A 15424-nucleotide genomic window follows, 5' to 3' on the forward strand; every position below is an offset into this window, starting at 1 on the left:
GGCTTACATCAAATACATCAAAACACAACAATAAAAAACACTTTTCTGAACTTATCAATATGACTCTGTCCTTCACAGGATAAGTAACATGGATCACTGCAAAAACTCACAATCTTAACAAGAATATTTGTCCTATTTCTAGTTAAAATGTCTTATTTTAGTAAAACAAATCATTCATAATCTCATTACACTTAAAACAAGACTTATCACTGGAAAAAAACAACAATTTTCACCTGTTTCAAGTAGATTTTCACTTGAAATAAGTAGAAAAATCTGCCAGTGGAACAAGATTTTTTTGGTGGTAATGAGAAGATAAATCTTGGCAGATTTTCCTACTTATTTCAAGTGAAAATTTACTTGAAACAGGTGAAAATTGTCAAATAAGTTATTTTTCTGGTGATTACTCTAAATGTTGAAATAGCAGTAAAACCACATTCATTGATGAAATGACATAAGGGATGGAAAGGGGGGATGGCAGTTTTACAGGGGGGATGATTTGGACCGTTTTTATTTCAGGGGGGGGATTCCATCCCCCCTCATCCCCCTCAACTCCAGTACTGCTGATACCTGAATCGGAGCTGATACCTGAATCGGAGCTGATCCGGCGGCTGCAGCTCCTGAGTGTGGGTCGCGCCGAACAAGTTTACCACCGACAGCTTCACTGCAGGGTTGGTCTGACCCGCCTGGAGACAAACCAGTAGTTTATTATACAGTTACGGAGTCCTAGTGGTGTATAATGAAGTGACGGTTAAATACTGTACATCCTCTGACTTTATTTACGCTCCACCATCAGCATTGTTCCTTTTATGACTTTTATGACTTGTGAAACCTCTTAAATTACAGCTGAACGTCTACACTTTGATCACATATTGATTATTTTATTGCAGAATCCTGGTCCAGATCCTGGCGGAGCAGCTCACCATGGGGTAGGGGTAGTGCAGGCCCCGGGGGTAGGTGCTGCCCGTGAACTGGGGGAGAGACATGGTGGGCACCAGCGTGTCGTTGATGGTGAGGAAGGCCAGCCGCTCCCCGTCAGGTGACCACCAGTGAGCCAGGTGGGAGTGCAGGATCTCATCTGAGGAGACGGAAGACATGTGAGCTTTTTCAACACTTTATTGGCCCTTTTTCTGTGACTTTGAACGGTTCTCTGAGACGTTTCACCTCCTGCGCGGACGGTGAAACGTCTTTTGTCAGCTCAGGTGACAAAGATCTCTGGGTAGAAGGTTCAACATCTTAACCCTTGTGCTTTCTTTGGGTCAAGGAAAGAAGGAAGGAAGGAAGGAAGGAAGGAAGGAAGGAAGGAAGGAAGGAAGGAAGGAAGGAAGGAAGGAAGGAAGGAAGGAAGGAAGGAAGGAAGGAAGGGAGGGAGGGAGGGAGGGAGGGAGGGAGGGAGGGAGGGAGGGAGGGAGGGAGGGAGGGAGGAAGGAAGGAAGGAAGGAAGGAAGGAAGGAAGGAAGGAAGGAAGGAAGGAAGGAAGGAAGGAAGGAAGGAAGGAAGGAAGGAAGGAAGGAAGGAAGGGAGAAAAGAGGAAGGGAAGAAGGAAGGAGAGCGCAGGAGAAAAGAAGGAACAGGAGAATTAGGTCATTTTGACCCAAAGACAGTACAAGGGTTAAAGGACCTGGGACCTCATTTATAAAAGAGTGTGTAGGATTCATACTAAAAGTGTACGTGCGCACAAAACCGTGTGCACGCACATCTGCACGCAATGTTCTCTTTATAAATCACAGTCCAGCTGGAAGGTTGCACACGTGAATTCGCCTCATACCCCGCCCTCGACACGCCCACTTCATACCATAAATGGTCAATGCAAAGTACATGATGACTGTATTTGCATATAAATGATCCTGCTGAGCATGCGCAGCACCACCTGCAGTCTGTTTCTGCTGTGTCAGGATGAATGAGACGTGTCGAGCCACCGTGCCACTAAATTTCCCGGAGACTGAGATGGAGATGTTGTGGATGAGGTGGAGGACAGGAAAACCACATTATTTGGTGGCCACAGTAGTGGCATCACTGAAAGAAATAAAGCGAGTGAGTGGCAGCACGTTGTTGCTGCCGCGGGGGCGCGCACAGCAGCCCGTTGAGCGATAGCGCGAAAACGTCAGATTTTCAGATTATTAAGCTCAAGAATCAGATCAAGTCATATTTAGGCAGAAACAACTTTTCATTAACTGTATTTGGCCTTCAATCAATTTTTGGCAGGTAAAAAGACCCTTTTTCAGGGGAGAAATCAGATTCTGGCAGGCAATCACTTTTTGGATTAGATGTTCAAGACTGCGCTGAAAACTAATACAAGTAAATGGACTTATTTTCATAACGCGCTTTTCTACAAAGAAATTTACGTTTTACGTCTCATTTATTCATTCACACACGCACTAATATACTTGGGAAACAGTTAGGCACCAAATATAATATATTATTATATTATAATATATAATATAATAAAACAAATTTTCAAATAACAAAATAACATATTTGAACCATTTTTCAGACAATAAAATAAAATAAATTTGAAAAATGGTTCAAATTTTGTTACTTGAAAAATTTTGAATGTTTATGTAAAATATGTTTTGTTGATGAGAAAATATGTTTCTCTATTTTTCTTATTTTTGTGAGGGGGGATATATATTGTTCGGCACTACCTTGTTCTCTATAGCTGATATAACATGAATTATTCCTATGTGGGATCAATAAAGTTCTTATTTTTGCCATCTGAGAAAATTAAATATATTATATTTGGTGCCTAACTGTTTCCCAAGTATATTAGTGCGTGTGTGAATGAATAAATGAGACGTAAAACGTACATTTCTTTGTAGAAAGGCACTTTATGAAAACAAGTCCATTTACTTGACTTATCGCAGCAGCTCCATGGAAGGAGGAGGATACATGTCTATGGTTTTAACATCAGCTGGCACAAACCTTCGTACAACCAGTCAGCGATCCCGTTGAAGATGACGCCCTCCATCCCAGAGGAGGTGATCCTTAGGGAGGTGCTCCTCACGTCTGACTGGTAGTAGATGTTGTTCTCAAAAATGTAGACCTGGACGAGAAAGAAGAGTTGAAGAAACCACATACAGCTTATTTTTGAACCTTATTCTCACGTTGCTGTGAAGCATCTTCCTGTTCGTCCACCTCTTTGCTCCATCGTCTCCATCAGTGCTTGAATATTCCTGCTTTTTTCAGCGTTAGCCTGAATCAGACGTCTAGTTTTATGGGAGGTGAGAGGTGAAGGAGGGGCTTCTCCCCTCAGAACAAATGAATCAGAAACCCAGAAACCCAGAAAAGATATTCATCCTTCAGAATACTGCAGAGTTATGAAGAGAGAGGATTATTTTGTGGTCGTCTTTGGTTTTAAGTGTACATATACTTAGAGGAAAGAGGAAACTTAGAACTTATTATCAGGATAAGGACTCGAGACCTTTGCAAGATCTGGAAATTACAACCAAATACGTGAAAATGTCACATATTTAACCCTTGTGCTGTCTTTGGGTCAAAATGACCCAATTCTTCTATCCTTCTTTCCTCCTGCCATGCTCTCTCCTTCCTTCTTCCTTTCCTCTCTCCTCCTTTTTTACCCTCCTTTACTCCTTTTTCTTCCTACCTCCCTTCCTTCATTTGTTCCTTTATTACCTTCTTTGCTTTTCCTTCCTTCTTTCCTTATTTTATCCATTCCTTCCTTCTTCCCTCCCTTCTTTCTTTCCTTTTCTCCATTCCTTCCTCCCTCCCTTCTTTCCTTTTCTCCCTTCTTTCCTTTCTTTCTCCCTTCCTTCCATCTTTTCTCCCTTCCTTACTCCCTTTCCTACTTCCTTCCTTCTTTTCTCCTTTCTTCCTTACTTCCTTCTTTCCTCTCTTCCATCTTTTCTCCCTTCCCCTTACTCCCTTTCCTACTTCCTTCCTTCTTTTCTCCTTTCTTCCTTACTCATTCTTTCCTTCCTTCCATATTTTCTCCCTTCCTCTCTTCCATCTTTTCTCCCTTCCTTACTCCCTTTCCTACTTCCTTCCTTCTTTTCTCCTTTCTTCCTTACTCCCTTCTTTCCTCCTTTCCATCTTTTCTCCCTTCCCCTTACTCCCTTCCTTACTTCCTTCCTTCTTTTCTCCTTTCTTCCTTACTTCCTTCTTTTCTCCCTTCCTTACTCCCTTTCCTACTTCCTTCCTTCTTTTCTCCTTTCTTCCTTACTTCCTTCTTTCCTTCATTTCTTATTTTCTCCCTTCACCCTTGACCCAAAGACAGCACGGGTTAACATTTCCATCACTTATTGAATTGAGCCACAATGCAGAGCAGCATCAAAACCTTGCCTTGCCAGTCCCTCGCATGAATGTGGAGGATTTAAATCTGACACGGAGGATCAACTCAGTTACTAAAGTGATCAGGTCTTGTAGCTGCTTGATTATCCAGATTATTACTCCACCATCGTGCTCAGCAGTTGGGCTTTACTAATTACAGTGTCCATGACGACCGCATCACTTTGGTCTAATTTATCCAAACAACTTTGTTGCAGAAGTCTTGTGGTCTATTTAAAAAGGTTTTAGGGGATTATAAATCATTTGGAAGTGGTTTTTATAAGCCTTCCCGGACTGATGTGTAACGGAATTTGTTTTTATAAGATCATTGCTGACACCATTCCCTTTTGACATTGCGTTAACACTAGGGGTGTAACGATACACTAATCTCACGATAACGATAACGATACGATATTATAGCAGTATTTTTTTTAACAACCTTGAATGAGGAACATATGACTGGAAAAAATGGTCTTTTATTTGAAAGACACAAAATACAAAACAATGCTGTGTGTTTGCCCTATTGTTCCAGTTTGTAATGATTTATAACTGTTTAAGTTTTAAAGAGAAAGCCAGACCAACCATTTTCCACAAACTGAACTAAAAGTAAATGTCAGGTTTGCATTATGATCTTCAGTTTCAGACAAGTACAAATATTTTGCCACAAACTGAATAGTTACTCTCACGTATGATTTGACTTTTTTCTTTTCCAGAAATTTAACAACTAAAATTAAATAAATAAATAAATAAAAGTAAATAAATACATACAATTTTACACCATAAAACAGATTGATTCATGCTCACCTTATAAGTGTAAGAGGAGATTTATTTATGTTAAGAAGGTTATTTTGGTAATTCAGGGTTGATTATTTTATAAATCTATTCTTTATATTCTGATGTAAATCAGGGACTATAATGACACTAGTCAGTTTATCTGTAGTGATTAGTCTGTTTTAGATTGGGCGGAGTGATACGCCACAGTACAGCACTAGGTGCTGTGTTGATGTTCTAAAATCCTACACTGTTGAGGGACATTAAAGTACACTGGAACTCAGCAGAAGTTGTCCCCGTGTTTATCCTACTCACCACCCCAAAAAGGTTTAATTTAATAAGGTAAGGCTTAACTCTACACCAGCCTTACATAAGTAAAAGTTCAGAGCTCAAAACCCTGCAAGAGTCCCGTGATCGGGACCAAAACGGGACTAGTTTCTTCTGAGCGGAGGAAGATTTTGGTCCGTGGGTCGAGGTGCGGTCGTTACTAGTCAACAAAATATATTAATATTAATAAACCTATATCGCGATACAGTTTGTCACCTCCACGACACGTATTGTGACGTTTTTGTATCGTGAAATTTCGTGGCACGATATATTGTTACACCCCTAGGTAACACACACCTGAATGGTCCAGACCTGCAAATTACCCACAAAACCTCTGCTTACGTAGAGATCCTCACACCTGCTGATCATATCCAGCATCTGACCGATGCTTATCTTGTATCGACTCATATTTTAACATTTTATTTTTAATTGAAATGATTAATTTACTACGAAAGAGTATTAGGGCAAGGCAGGAGAAAAAAAAAGTACAATTTCGAGAAAAAAGTCGAAATGTGGAGAATAATTTTGAAATACAATTTCAAGAATGAAGTCAAAATTTTGCCTTTTTTCTCAACATTTCAACTTTATCCACGAAATTTTCAATTTTTTCCTCAACATTTCGACTTTTTTCTCGAAATTGAACTTCAACATTAATCTCGACATTTCGACTTTTTTCTCAAAGTGCACAATAAAAAAAAAATCTTCCCCTCTCAAATATTTTTTCTCCTGCATGGCCCTAATACTCTTCCGTAAATTACTGACTGTTAAAATCACATTCAGGTGTTTTAGATAAAAGGACCTGTTCATGTTTGATCTAAACGCAACGGCCTGGAGTAATAAATCTGAAGAAGCCGCCTGAGTTTGATGCTGTTGGGAAGAAAAAAGGAATAAGGCGTCTAAAAACAGCCGGGTACACGAGGCGAGACTGTAAACAGAGTATATTGTATTTGAAACAAGCAGATCATTGAAGCAGATCCCTCTGGAGTAACGAGGTGGCGTGGGTTTATAAGAAGAAGTGAAGTGAGAGCAGAATGAGAGACGGGACGAGCCTCACCAGCTGCTGTCCTTGTCTTCCCCAGGCGGCGTGTTGGAGCACGGCGTTCTGAACCTCTGGAGGGTTCAGCTCCAATACTTCCCTGATAAACAAACACAGATCAGCAGCCGCCATCTGTTCCCTAACGCCGCCGCGCGCACGCGTCACAGAGGAAGTGGTGATGAGAAGCTAAACGGGCTTACCTGGTGTACAGGTTGTACACGATGTACGAGGCCGTGTAGGAGTATCTGTACACCTGCAATGAGAGTCCAGCCATCACTTCATCAGAAAAGGAGACATTTCTTATAAATTTGGACTGTTTCAAACTTCCTGACTTCCACCTGAACAACCAAGGAGCTAAACACCAAAAATCAGTCGACAAAGTGCGTGGGTGCTGGAAATGTAGCGGTGTGGGCTGAATGTTCAGGTGCAGAGACGCTCCTTCACAGGAACGTTCCCAGGATTACTGGAAGCTCTGCAGTCTCCTTTACTCTTATCACCAGTACTCGAGTTGTAAAAAAAAAAACAATCAGGGGGGGATGGTGGATTTTATCATATGGGGACAGATAATTTATGCTGATTACAAATAAATAATATAATATATTACAAATAATAGCAGTGACCAAAACACCTGCAGAAATACTGCAGGAATGACATAGCAGCAGTTAAATGCAGCCTTCTGTAAGCTTTAAATATCCACTGGGCTTACATCAAATACATCAAAACACAACAATAAAAAACACTTTTCTGAACTTATCAATATGACTCTGTCCTTCACAGGATAAGTAACATGGATCACTGCAAAAACTCACAATCTTAACAAGAATATTTGTCTTATTTCTAGTTAAAATGTCTCATTTTAGTAAAAGAATCTCATTATACTTAAAATAAGACTCATCACTGGAAAAAACATCTGCCAGTGGAACCAGATTTTTTGCTTGTAATGAAAAGATAAATCTTGTCCCATTGGCAGATTTTAATGGGCGTGGCCTAACGGCTCAACAGCGCCCCCTAGAAAACTTTGTGCCTCAAGCCCCACAATACGGTTTGACGTACATGCACGAAAATCGGTACACACCTGTATCATGTCGCAACTTAAAGAAAAGTCTCTTGGCGCCATGGCCGAAACCGAACAGGAAGTCGGCCATTTTGAATTAATCGTGTCATTTTGCCGCAATTTATGCCATTTCTTTGGTCGTTTCTTCGCCCGAACCGTAACGTGCACCCAGGTGTGTAACACATCAAAATGTGCGTCTCCATCCCGCGGCGATGCGCATTACTTTTCTCCTTTCCCTACTTTTCTTTACTACTTTCTGCCATAACTCTTGAATGGTTTATATAGAGAGTCGTGGCTGGTGTCATCCGTTAAATGTCCAGGCCTGAAGAATCTACATGCAAGTCATACAAGTGCTTCCATTGCAGCCTGAATGTGCACAAGGGTGCAAGGATTCATCGCTGCTTGCAGCTTTAATTTCGGTTGTATTTTCTAAACGGAGGTGACACTCCGCCCCACATGGTACCGCCGGTATCACTCGTAAAAGCCCTGAACCAAGAAACGCTCCCAACCTACACTGAGTACGCCAAAGGACACAAACGCTTGTGCTGAATAACATATAAATTCCAGCCCTAAAGGGTGATGGAAACGGACACGTTTCTACAGCGTAGTGCTGAATGTAAACATTAACATTAACTCGTAACCGAGCTCTTCTGGGGGAAATTTTAATAGTTTTCAAAAAAATTCATTTTAAATGATCTATACAATAACGCTGACTATAAAAATGTAATGCATCATTTCACAAAACGATAAATTACTTTTTTTTTTATTATTTTGCATAATTTTCATAAAAGGTTGTATTCTTATTTTTGTGTTTTGTAATGGATTATTTCCACACTCTGCAGTTTTTACTTCAAATCACCAACGTCTTTTCTTCTTTTCTTCAAATCCAGCACTTCAGAGTTGGAGGATTAATTTAACTGTTCATTTAACAAAAAACAACACCTTTTGTAGTTTAAAGTAGCACAGAGAAGCTCGTCTCCTCCCCCTGTAAATGTGGAGGTTTAGTTACTTCTGTCCAACATGAGTTTTCTGCCCATCACATCCGGTGTAGCTCTTTAAGTTGGTTCCATCATTGCAACTATTGTGTCTCTAAACGCATACCTGGATCCAGGTGTTTGTAAACAAATATATATTAAAAAAATGAATGGAGAAACCAGTGTTGGATAAAAGCAGCAGGATGAATTTTTAGCGTTGGCACGCACAAAGTACTGAGAAATAAAGTTTGAAAGCGAGCGAATACTCCAGAGACGTAAATAAACACCTGCACCTGTTCAGTGCAGGTAGCTCAATTTGTTTTTACAGCGGCGTGTTTTCGTGCATCAACATCCAAGTATTCATGTTTCCTCAGCAGCTGGTGCGACGCTCGCTCCAGCCGCCGACTCCCAATTATCCAATTCATCAAAGTAAATCTTTTCAATTCGGTTCCAATTGTGTTGCTTTTTAGCGACAGAGAGCAGAAAATCACTTGTCAGAGAACAGAAGAGGCTGGATACGTATAAAGACATCAGAAAAACGTGAACAGAGCGGCCGGGAGAGGATGGGTGTGTTTCTGCATGCAGATGAGTGACAACCCCGCTGGCTCTTACAAAGCAGCACAATGTAAATGCCAGGCTGCCAGGAAGTAAAACAAAAGGCACCAAGAAAAGCTGATAACATTCAGAGATGAACTCCAATCAAAGCCACGGCGACAGCGAGGTATCAAAGCTTCTCAACAATGTTGTGATGTTTTTCCATTTGACACTTATCTTTAGTCTGAAACTCACCGGTTTGACATCGTAAGCAAAGAGGGCGAACTTCAGGTCAGCTGACAGGGAGTACTTGGCCACCTTGAACGCCACCTAACAAACGGACAAACATATACAGCTTAGGTCACACAAAAAAGCTTTAAATGTTGGTTTTCGTATCTTTATTCCACAAATATGAATCTAAAGAGTTCGCTGAGAGCTCGTCTTGAGATGTGTCATCAGGAGGGAAATCAGCGATGAAAACCTGGGGCCGGATTCACCAATATGTTCTTAAGAACCATCTTAAGAAATGTCTAAAGATCTAAAATTAACAAGTTCATTAGAAAGTTCTTAAGTGCAATTCCTCAATATTTTCTTAAGAACCATCTTAAGAACTGTCATTTCTTACGAATTTCTTATTTTTCCTACTTAAGAACTTCTTAAAATATGGCTGTATCCAAAATGGCATACTAAGTACTACATGCTACATACTGCATCAGTATGTACTGTATACTGCATACTAAATGAAGGATTCAGTAGCCGCTCCAGCAGACTGTTCACACAGCAGTAGCAGCCAAGTATCCCAGAATTATATTATTATTATTATTATTATTATTAATTTCATTATATTCAGTCATGCACCTGCAGCGAGACTTCACTACACTGATGCATCGCTCCACAATATTGCGGGTCTTTGTTTGTGCAAATGTGTTGAAAAAGGTGATATAGATAAAGGATATGCTGAAATAGCCCCAAATAAATATACTTTACATGTGTTATACATGGTTTTATATTAACTTGAGGTTAGGTATATTACTTATCATGGTCGTGACATTAATGGGATAGTGTTGCATAGAGATGTCTAAGGAGAAAGATAGATACAATGATAAAAACGAAATCACATTATGGGCACTTTTTATTATTTCACTTTAGTTTATAATTCATCTTCATTGTGGCATCATATAACACTGTTTTTAGTCATTTTTGTGCACTTTTCGGCTCATTATAATGTATTTTTCTACATATTTGGGAAGACAAGGGGGCATTACGTTAGGTTTGTTTACATCAGGGGCCGCTGTTATTGGTCCAGCGCGATCACGTGACGCAGCCGCAGCGCTCCTTTACACAGGCGCCGCTGGAAAGAGTCCCGCTATTAAAATAACGATTGTGAAAATACTTCCAAGAAATCCGAGTTCAACTTTTTATCCTATGCTTAACATAAATAGTTCTTTTTTTTAAAGTGAACAGAATGTACACGCCAGAGGAGGGAGCGAGATGAAACGAAAAGGTGGGTGACCTGACAGCCTAATATTACAGTCTTACCTTTTCACAGAATAAATTTTAAGACAGGTCAAGGTTGTCTTAAAGTTAAGAAAAAAGTCAAGAACAAATTTGAGAACTTTTATTTCAAGAATACCATTTATTCTTAAGTTTTTTCTTAAGAAGAAACTTAAGAAGAAAGTTGAGAAAATACTTAAAAACTTTTTTTGGAGAATATGACTTCTCTTTTTTCTTCTTAAGACTGAACTTAAGAAAAAAATGACACTTAAGAAGATTTTTTTTCTTAAGAATGTTTTGTGAATCCAGCCCCTGTTCATTTAGGATGTTCACATAGTCAGCTGACCTCTTTTTCCTTTTTTTTTTTGGCACGTAATGTTTCTGAAGCTAGACCCGACCAACCGACCCCCCCCCCGATCATGATACTGCCACCAGTTTTCATGCTGGCTATTGAACAGGTCTTCTCCTGTTTCTCCAAACTCCAATCTTTTCTCATTGTTTTTTAATTTTCCCATCAGCTTCATTGATAAGTGGATTTTTTTTAACACTACACAGATGTTTATCCGTAGTTTTATTCACATCGAACACATGGAAATGCTCTAAATTTGAATTTAAAGGGGACCTATTATGGCATCTAATACCTATTTTAAACAGGCATTGAATGTCTTAAAAACAAGCTTTTGATTTTTTTTGCTAAATAGATTTGCTAAATTATCTATGCAGGATTCTGAGTGGGCGGGGCTATGATAATGAGGCTCTGTGCTGATTGGCGGCCTGAATGACACATCTCAGTTATTGTAATATTGTTTGGGCCAGTACTTATTCTTCTAATTTACAGAAATTATTAATCACTCAGAAGAAATGTGTTAGATTAGCCACCTTCTCTAATAATTTCTCTCCATCTGCCCCTCTGTTTAGAAAACTTCTCATATTGTCAGTATACGATATAAACATACTTCAATCATGCATATTTATTTATAAATGTATCCATCTTTCCCACTTGCTTTCCAAAGCTTTTCATGAGTTCTTTACAGCAACTCTCAGGTCCGTTCTTACAACACAAGACACAGTAATAAACTTCATCACCTTTTTGTCGCACTACACACTCCCAGTTTTATTTTGCTTCTAGAGGCTCCTTAATCTGGAACTCCTATCAGTTCATTGTTGAATCATCCTCTTCTATCAAAATGTTTAAGTTAAGACTTAAATATATTCTGTTAAATGAAGACTCTTAAACGTTTATTTTACAGTATGTTAGATGTGGATTATTACCCTACATACTCTCATGTTTTTGTTTTTTTGCGTTCCCTGCTCATGTTGTTTGCTTCTTATTGTCTGTTGTTTTAGCTTCTTGTTTATTTAGTGAATACCAGTATTATTGTTGTTGTTGATTTATTTGTCAATTCTTTTATTTCCTTGGGGAGGTGCTTTTTATAAGCCCGTACAGGGTTTTTTAACCTCTCTCGCACATATTACTTTTGTCTGTTAATTGTTGTTTTTGTTTTTCTCTTTTATGGTGCAAATAAAAAAAAGTAAAAAGTAAAAGTAAAAAAGTAAATGACAGGTAGCAGGGGAGGGCACAAAGACAGAATAAAGACATTTGTGTTGGTTTTTACAACCAACAACAGAGCAATTCGCATGTCTAGCTCGAACAGACGCCATCACGATACACCGCTACGGAAAAATGGCGGAAGTTCCGGCCGGTGGAGTTAGTTGTTAGTGGTTTCACGCATCGCTCCCGTCGTTACGTAACAACGGGAGCAGAATCTTATTGGCTCGTAGATCAACATCACACTGGACGATCATCCGGGCGGATGTACAGACTCTGCAGAATTTAGTTTCTTTCCTCCTTCTCTGAGTTGGCAGGCTGAGGGGAGACCACTTTATATATGTTAAAGTAAGAGAAAACCTGTTTTTCAGAATAGATCCCCTTTAATCTCGACATTTTTACTTTTTTCTCGACATTTTGCCTTTTTTCTCGACATTTTGACTTTTTTTCTCAACCTTTTGACTTTTTTCTCGACATTTCGACTTTTTTTCCTCGACATTTCAACTTTTTTTCTCGTCATTTCGACTTTTTTCTTGAAATTTCGACTTTTTTTTCTCGACATTTTGACTTTTTTCTCGAAATTTCGACTTTGTTTCTCGACATTTCAACTTTTTTTCTTGACATTTTGACTTTTTTCTCCACATTTTGACTTTTTTCTCGAAATTTCAACTTTTTTCTCGACATTTTGACTTTTTTCTCGACATTTTGACTTTTTTCTCGACATTTTGACTTTTTTCTCGAAATTGTACTTCAACATTAATTTCAACATTTCAACTTTTTTCTCGACATTTCCACTTTTTTCCTCGACATTTTGACTTTTTTCTAGAAATTTCAACTTTTTTCTCGACATTTCGACATTTCCACTTTTTTCTCGACATTTCGATTGGCAGAGTTGTTGTTGTTGTTCCGGCCAGAGTTAGTTGTTAGTGGTTCCACGCATCGTGGTTACGTAACGACAGGAGCAGAATCTTATTGGCTCGTAGATCCACATCAGACTGGACGGCTCATCCGGGCAGCTGTACAGACACTGCAGAATTTGGTTTCTTTCCTCCTTCTCTGAGTTGGCAGGCTGAGGGGAGACCACTTTATAGATGTTAAAGACAGAGAAAGCCTGGTTTTCATAATAGGTCCCCTTTAAATCATCTCTACACCCGGATCATCACAGGTCATGTGTAATGTGAAGCTAAAAATTCAACTCCAATCAAATCCAGTTGGTCTGCCCTCGCGTAAGAAACGAGAAAAGGCCCACACCCTCCTCGTCAAGTCCACAGCATCAATTCAGACGTCCTGCCAATTAAACACCTCAAAAGAATCTGGGGATCAAAACACAGAACCTGCAACCAGGAAATGAAAATCTCTGAGAGTCATTTTTCTCAGCTACACGCTTCATCATCTCCGTTTCTCAGTTGTGCTTCTTCTTCTTTCTTCTTCTTCTTTTCGCGGTTATAGTTCTGAAACGCGTCAAATCAACGTCAATCTACCGCGGGCGGGTGGGCGGGGCAGAGCCATCAACACACGGTGCTGAATAAACGCTGCAGTAACTTGACTCTACCAAAACAGCAAAACAAAAATTGGCAGCGTTTTACTAACTGATCTGAAAGAAATGTTCTGCATCAAACAAAGGTGCCTCTGACGGGGGGAAGCAACATTTACTCTGGTTTTAGTCCTGCTTTTATCTGTTTGTGTTTATCCTAAAATGATAACTTGGAGACGTTACCTACATGACTGACAATGAGTGAAAGAACGCCCACAAACCGTGAGACTCATTCACTCATTCATGCCACCATGTTGTACTGAGGCCGCTATGTTCGTCATCATTTGCAGACGAATCAAAATAAAAAAAACATGAACGACATTTCTAATTTTTAGTGAATAAAATCAATATTTTGAGTTAGTTTCTGCATAAAAATAAAAATTATGTATTGCCGCTTTTAATGTCAATGTAAAGCACTTTGAATTACCTTGTGTTGAATTGTGCTATATAAATAAATTTGCCTTGCCTTGCCTTGCCTAAAACTGTGTTTTGATTACATTTCTAGGGAGAAATATATATTTTACTTTCATAATATTCACTCAGTGAATGTATATAATCACTCGCTTGCTCGTTTGTGCGTTGTTTTTTCAGATCTAGCCAGAATAAAGGCTGATTTATGGTTCCGCATTACGTACGCCGTACCCTACGCCATAGGCTCTGCATCGATTTAGGCCCCGTTTACACATAGCCGGGTATTTACAAAAACAGATATTTCCCCCTCTACGTTTTGAAAAATTCCATCGTTTACACGAGATCGTTTTCAAAATCTCTTTGTTTACACAAACCTGCATAAATAGCTGTTAAGGTGCTATGAGCATCCAAACCTACAGGGGGCAGTGTAACAAGAAGATAAAGTCATGCTAGCCAATCAGAATCCTGGAAAAAACATCAACAAATGACACGTGTGAAGCCTGAATAATATGGTCCCGCGTTAAATCGATGGCGTAGCCTACGTACGGGGCGCGTAGCCGCGTAGCCTACGCCGTAGGCTCTGCGTTGGTGTAACACGGAACCATAAATCAGCCTGGACTGCCAGTTACTTCCAAGATGAACGAGAGTGTTTGGTTTGGAGTGACAGAGAAGTGAAGTTACTTTTAAGTATGACTTTAGAATATAAAACAGGTAAAATACAAGAAAATATTGATGGTGGCCAAACTAATTGTAAACACAGGTCGCACTCATGACGCTGGTGACGTTTCTGTTGCATAATGTGACGTTCTGAAGCCTAAATGTCTGTTTCCCTCCGTTTACAAGCAAACGTGAAGACGGAGTTTTTGAAAATCTCCACTTTGGCCGGAGTTTTCACAAATGATCGTTTTTGGTGACTTTGAGCTTCGTTTTCGTGTAAACGAACGGCCAAAACGCATGAAAACGCCTCCGGTTTTTGCTCCGTGTAAACGAGGCCTTAACGTGGAACCATAAATCAGCTCCCGAGCCGGCGGCTCTTCTCATCCCCCAAAACATCGGAGCAAATTTCTTAACAGCCGTTATTTGGATAAACTGAGCCCAAGTCGGGGATCTTAACGGTTACTTTTACGCCTGAAAAAATATTAAAACTTAATACAGTGGCATATTAACAGCACTACAGCTGAAATTAAAACAGCTTTTATCTCTGGGCTTCCTGATATGGTGTGACGTTTGTGCAAACGTAACTACACAGTCGCTTACGTACCCGAACATAAACCACGCAGTGACGTAGCAAGTGGTGTCCCAATCCCTAGGGAACATTACAAGGGCCCTACCCTAGTGGCTTCATTTTTAGAGCTAGTGGTAGAAAGTAGGGGGGGATTGGGATTGGCCCTTAGACTACTGTACAATCGTACACATTGCTCATTATTTTAATGCCTTTAAAAAACTGGGATTGTAAAAG

The 15424-nt window shown here is 39.7% G+C and overlaps 1 protein-coding gene across 1 annotated transcript in view; it reads right to left on the bottom strand.

The window, feature by feature from the left end:
• LOC133425439 (inactive dipeptidyl peptidase 10-like) overlaps nucleotides 1-15424 on the bottom strand; it is a 92333-nt gene that overhangs the window by 45598 nt on the left and 31311 nt on the right. The window contains exons 2-7 of the mRNA XM_061716294.1: nucleotides 9233-9307; nucleotides 6616-6668; nucleotides 6434-6515; nucleotides 2920-3040; nucleotides 921-1075; nucleotides 586-683 (exon numbers count right to left, since the gene is read on the bottom strand). Coding sequence (XP_061572278.1) covers nucleotides 586-683; nucleotides 921-1075; nucleotides 2920-3040; nucleotides 6434-6515; nucleotides 6616-6668; nucleotides 9233-9307 — 584 coding nt within the window. The remainder of the gene's footprint in view (nucleotides 1-585; nucleotides 684-920; nucleotides 1076-2919; nucleotides 3041-6433; nucleotides 6516-6615; nucleotides 6669-9232; nucleotides 9308-15424) is intronic.

This window comes from Cololabis saira, chromosome 24 (assembly GCF_033807715.1).
Source record: "Cololabis saira isolate AMF1-May2022 chromosome 24, fColSai1.1, whole genome shotgun sequence".
Classification (NCBI taxonomy): Eukaryota; Metazoa; Chordata; class Actinopteri; order Beloniformes; family Belonidae; genus Cololabis; species Cololabis saira.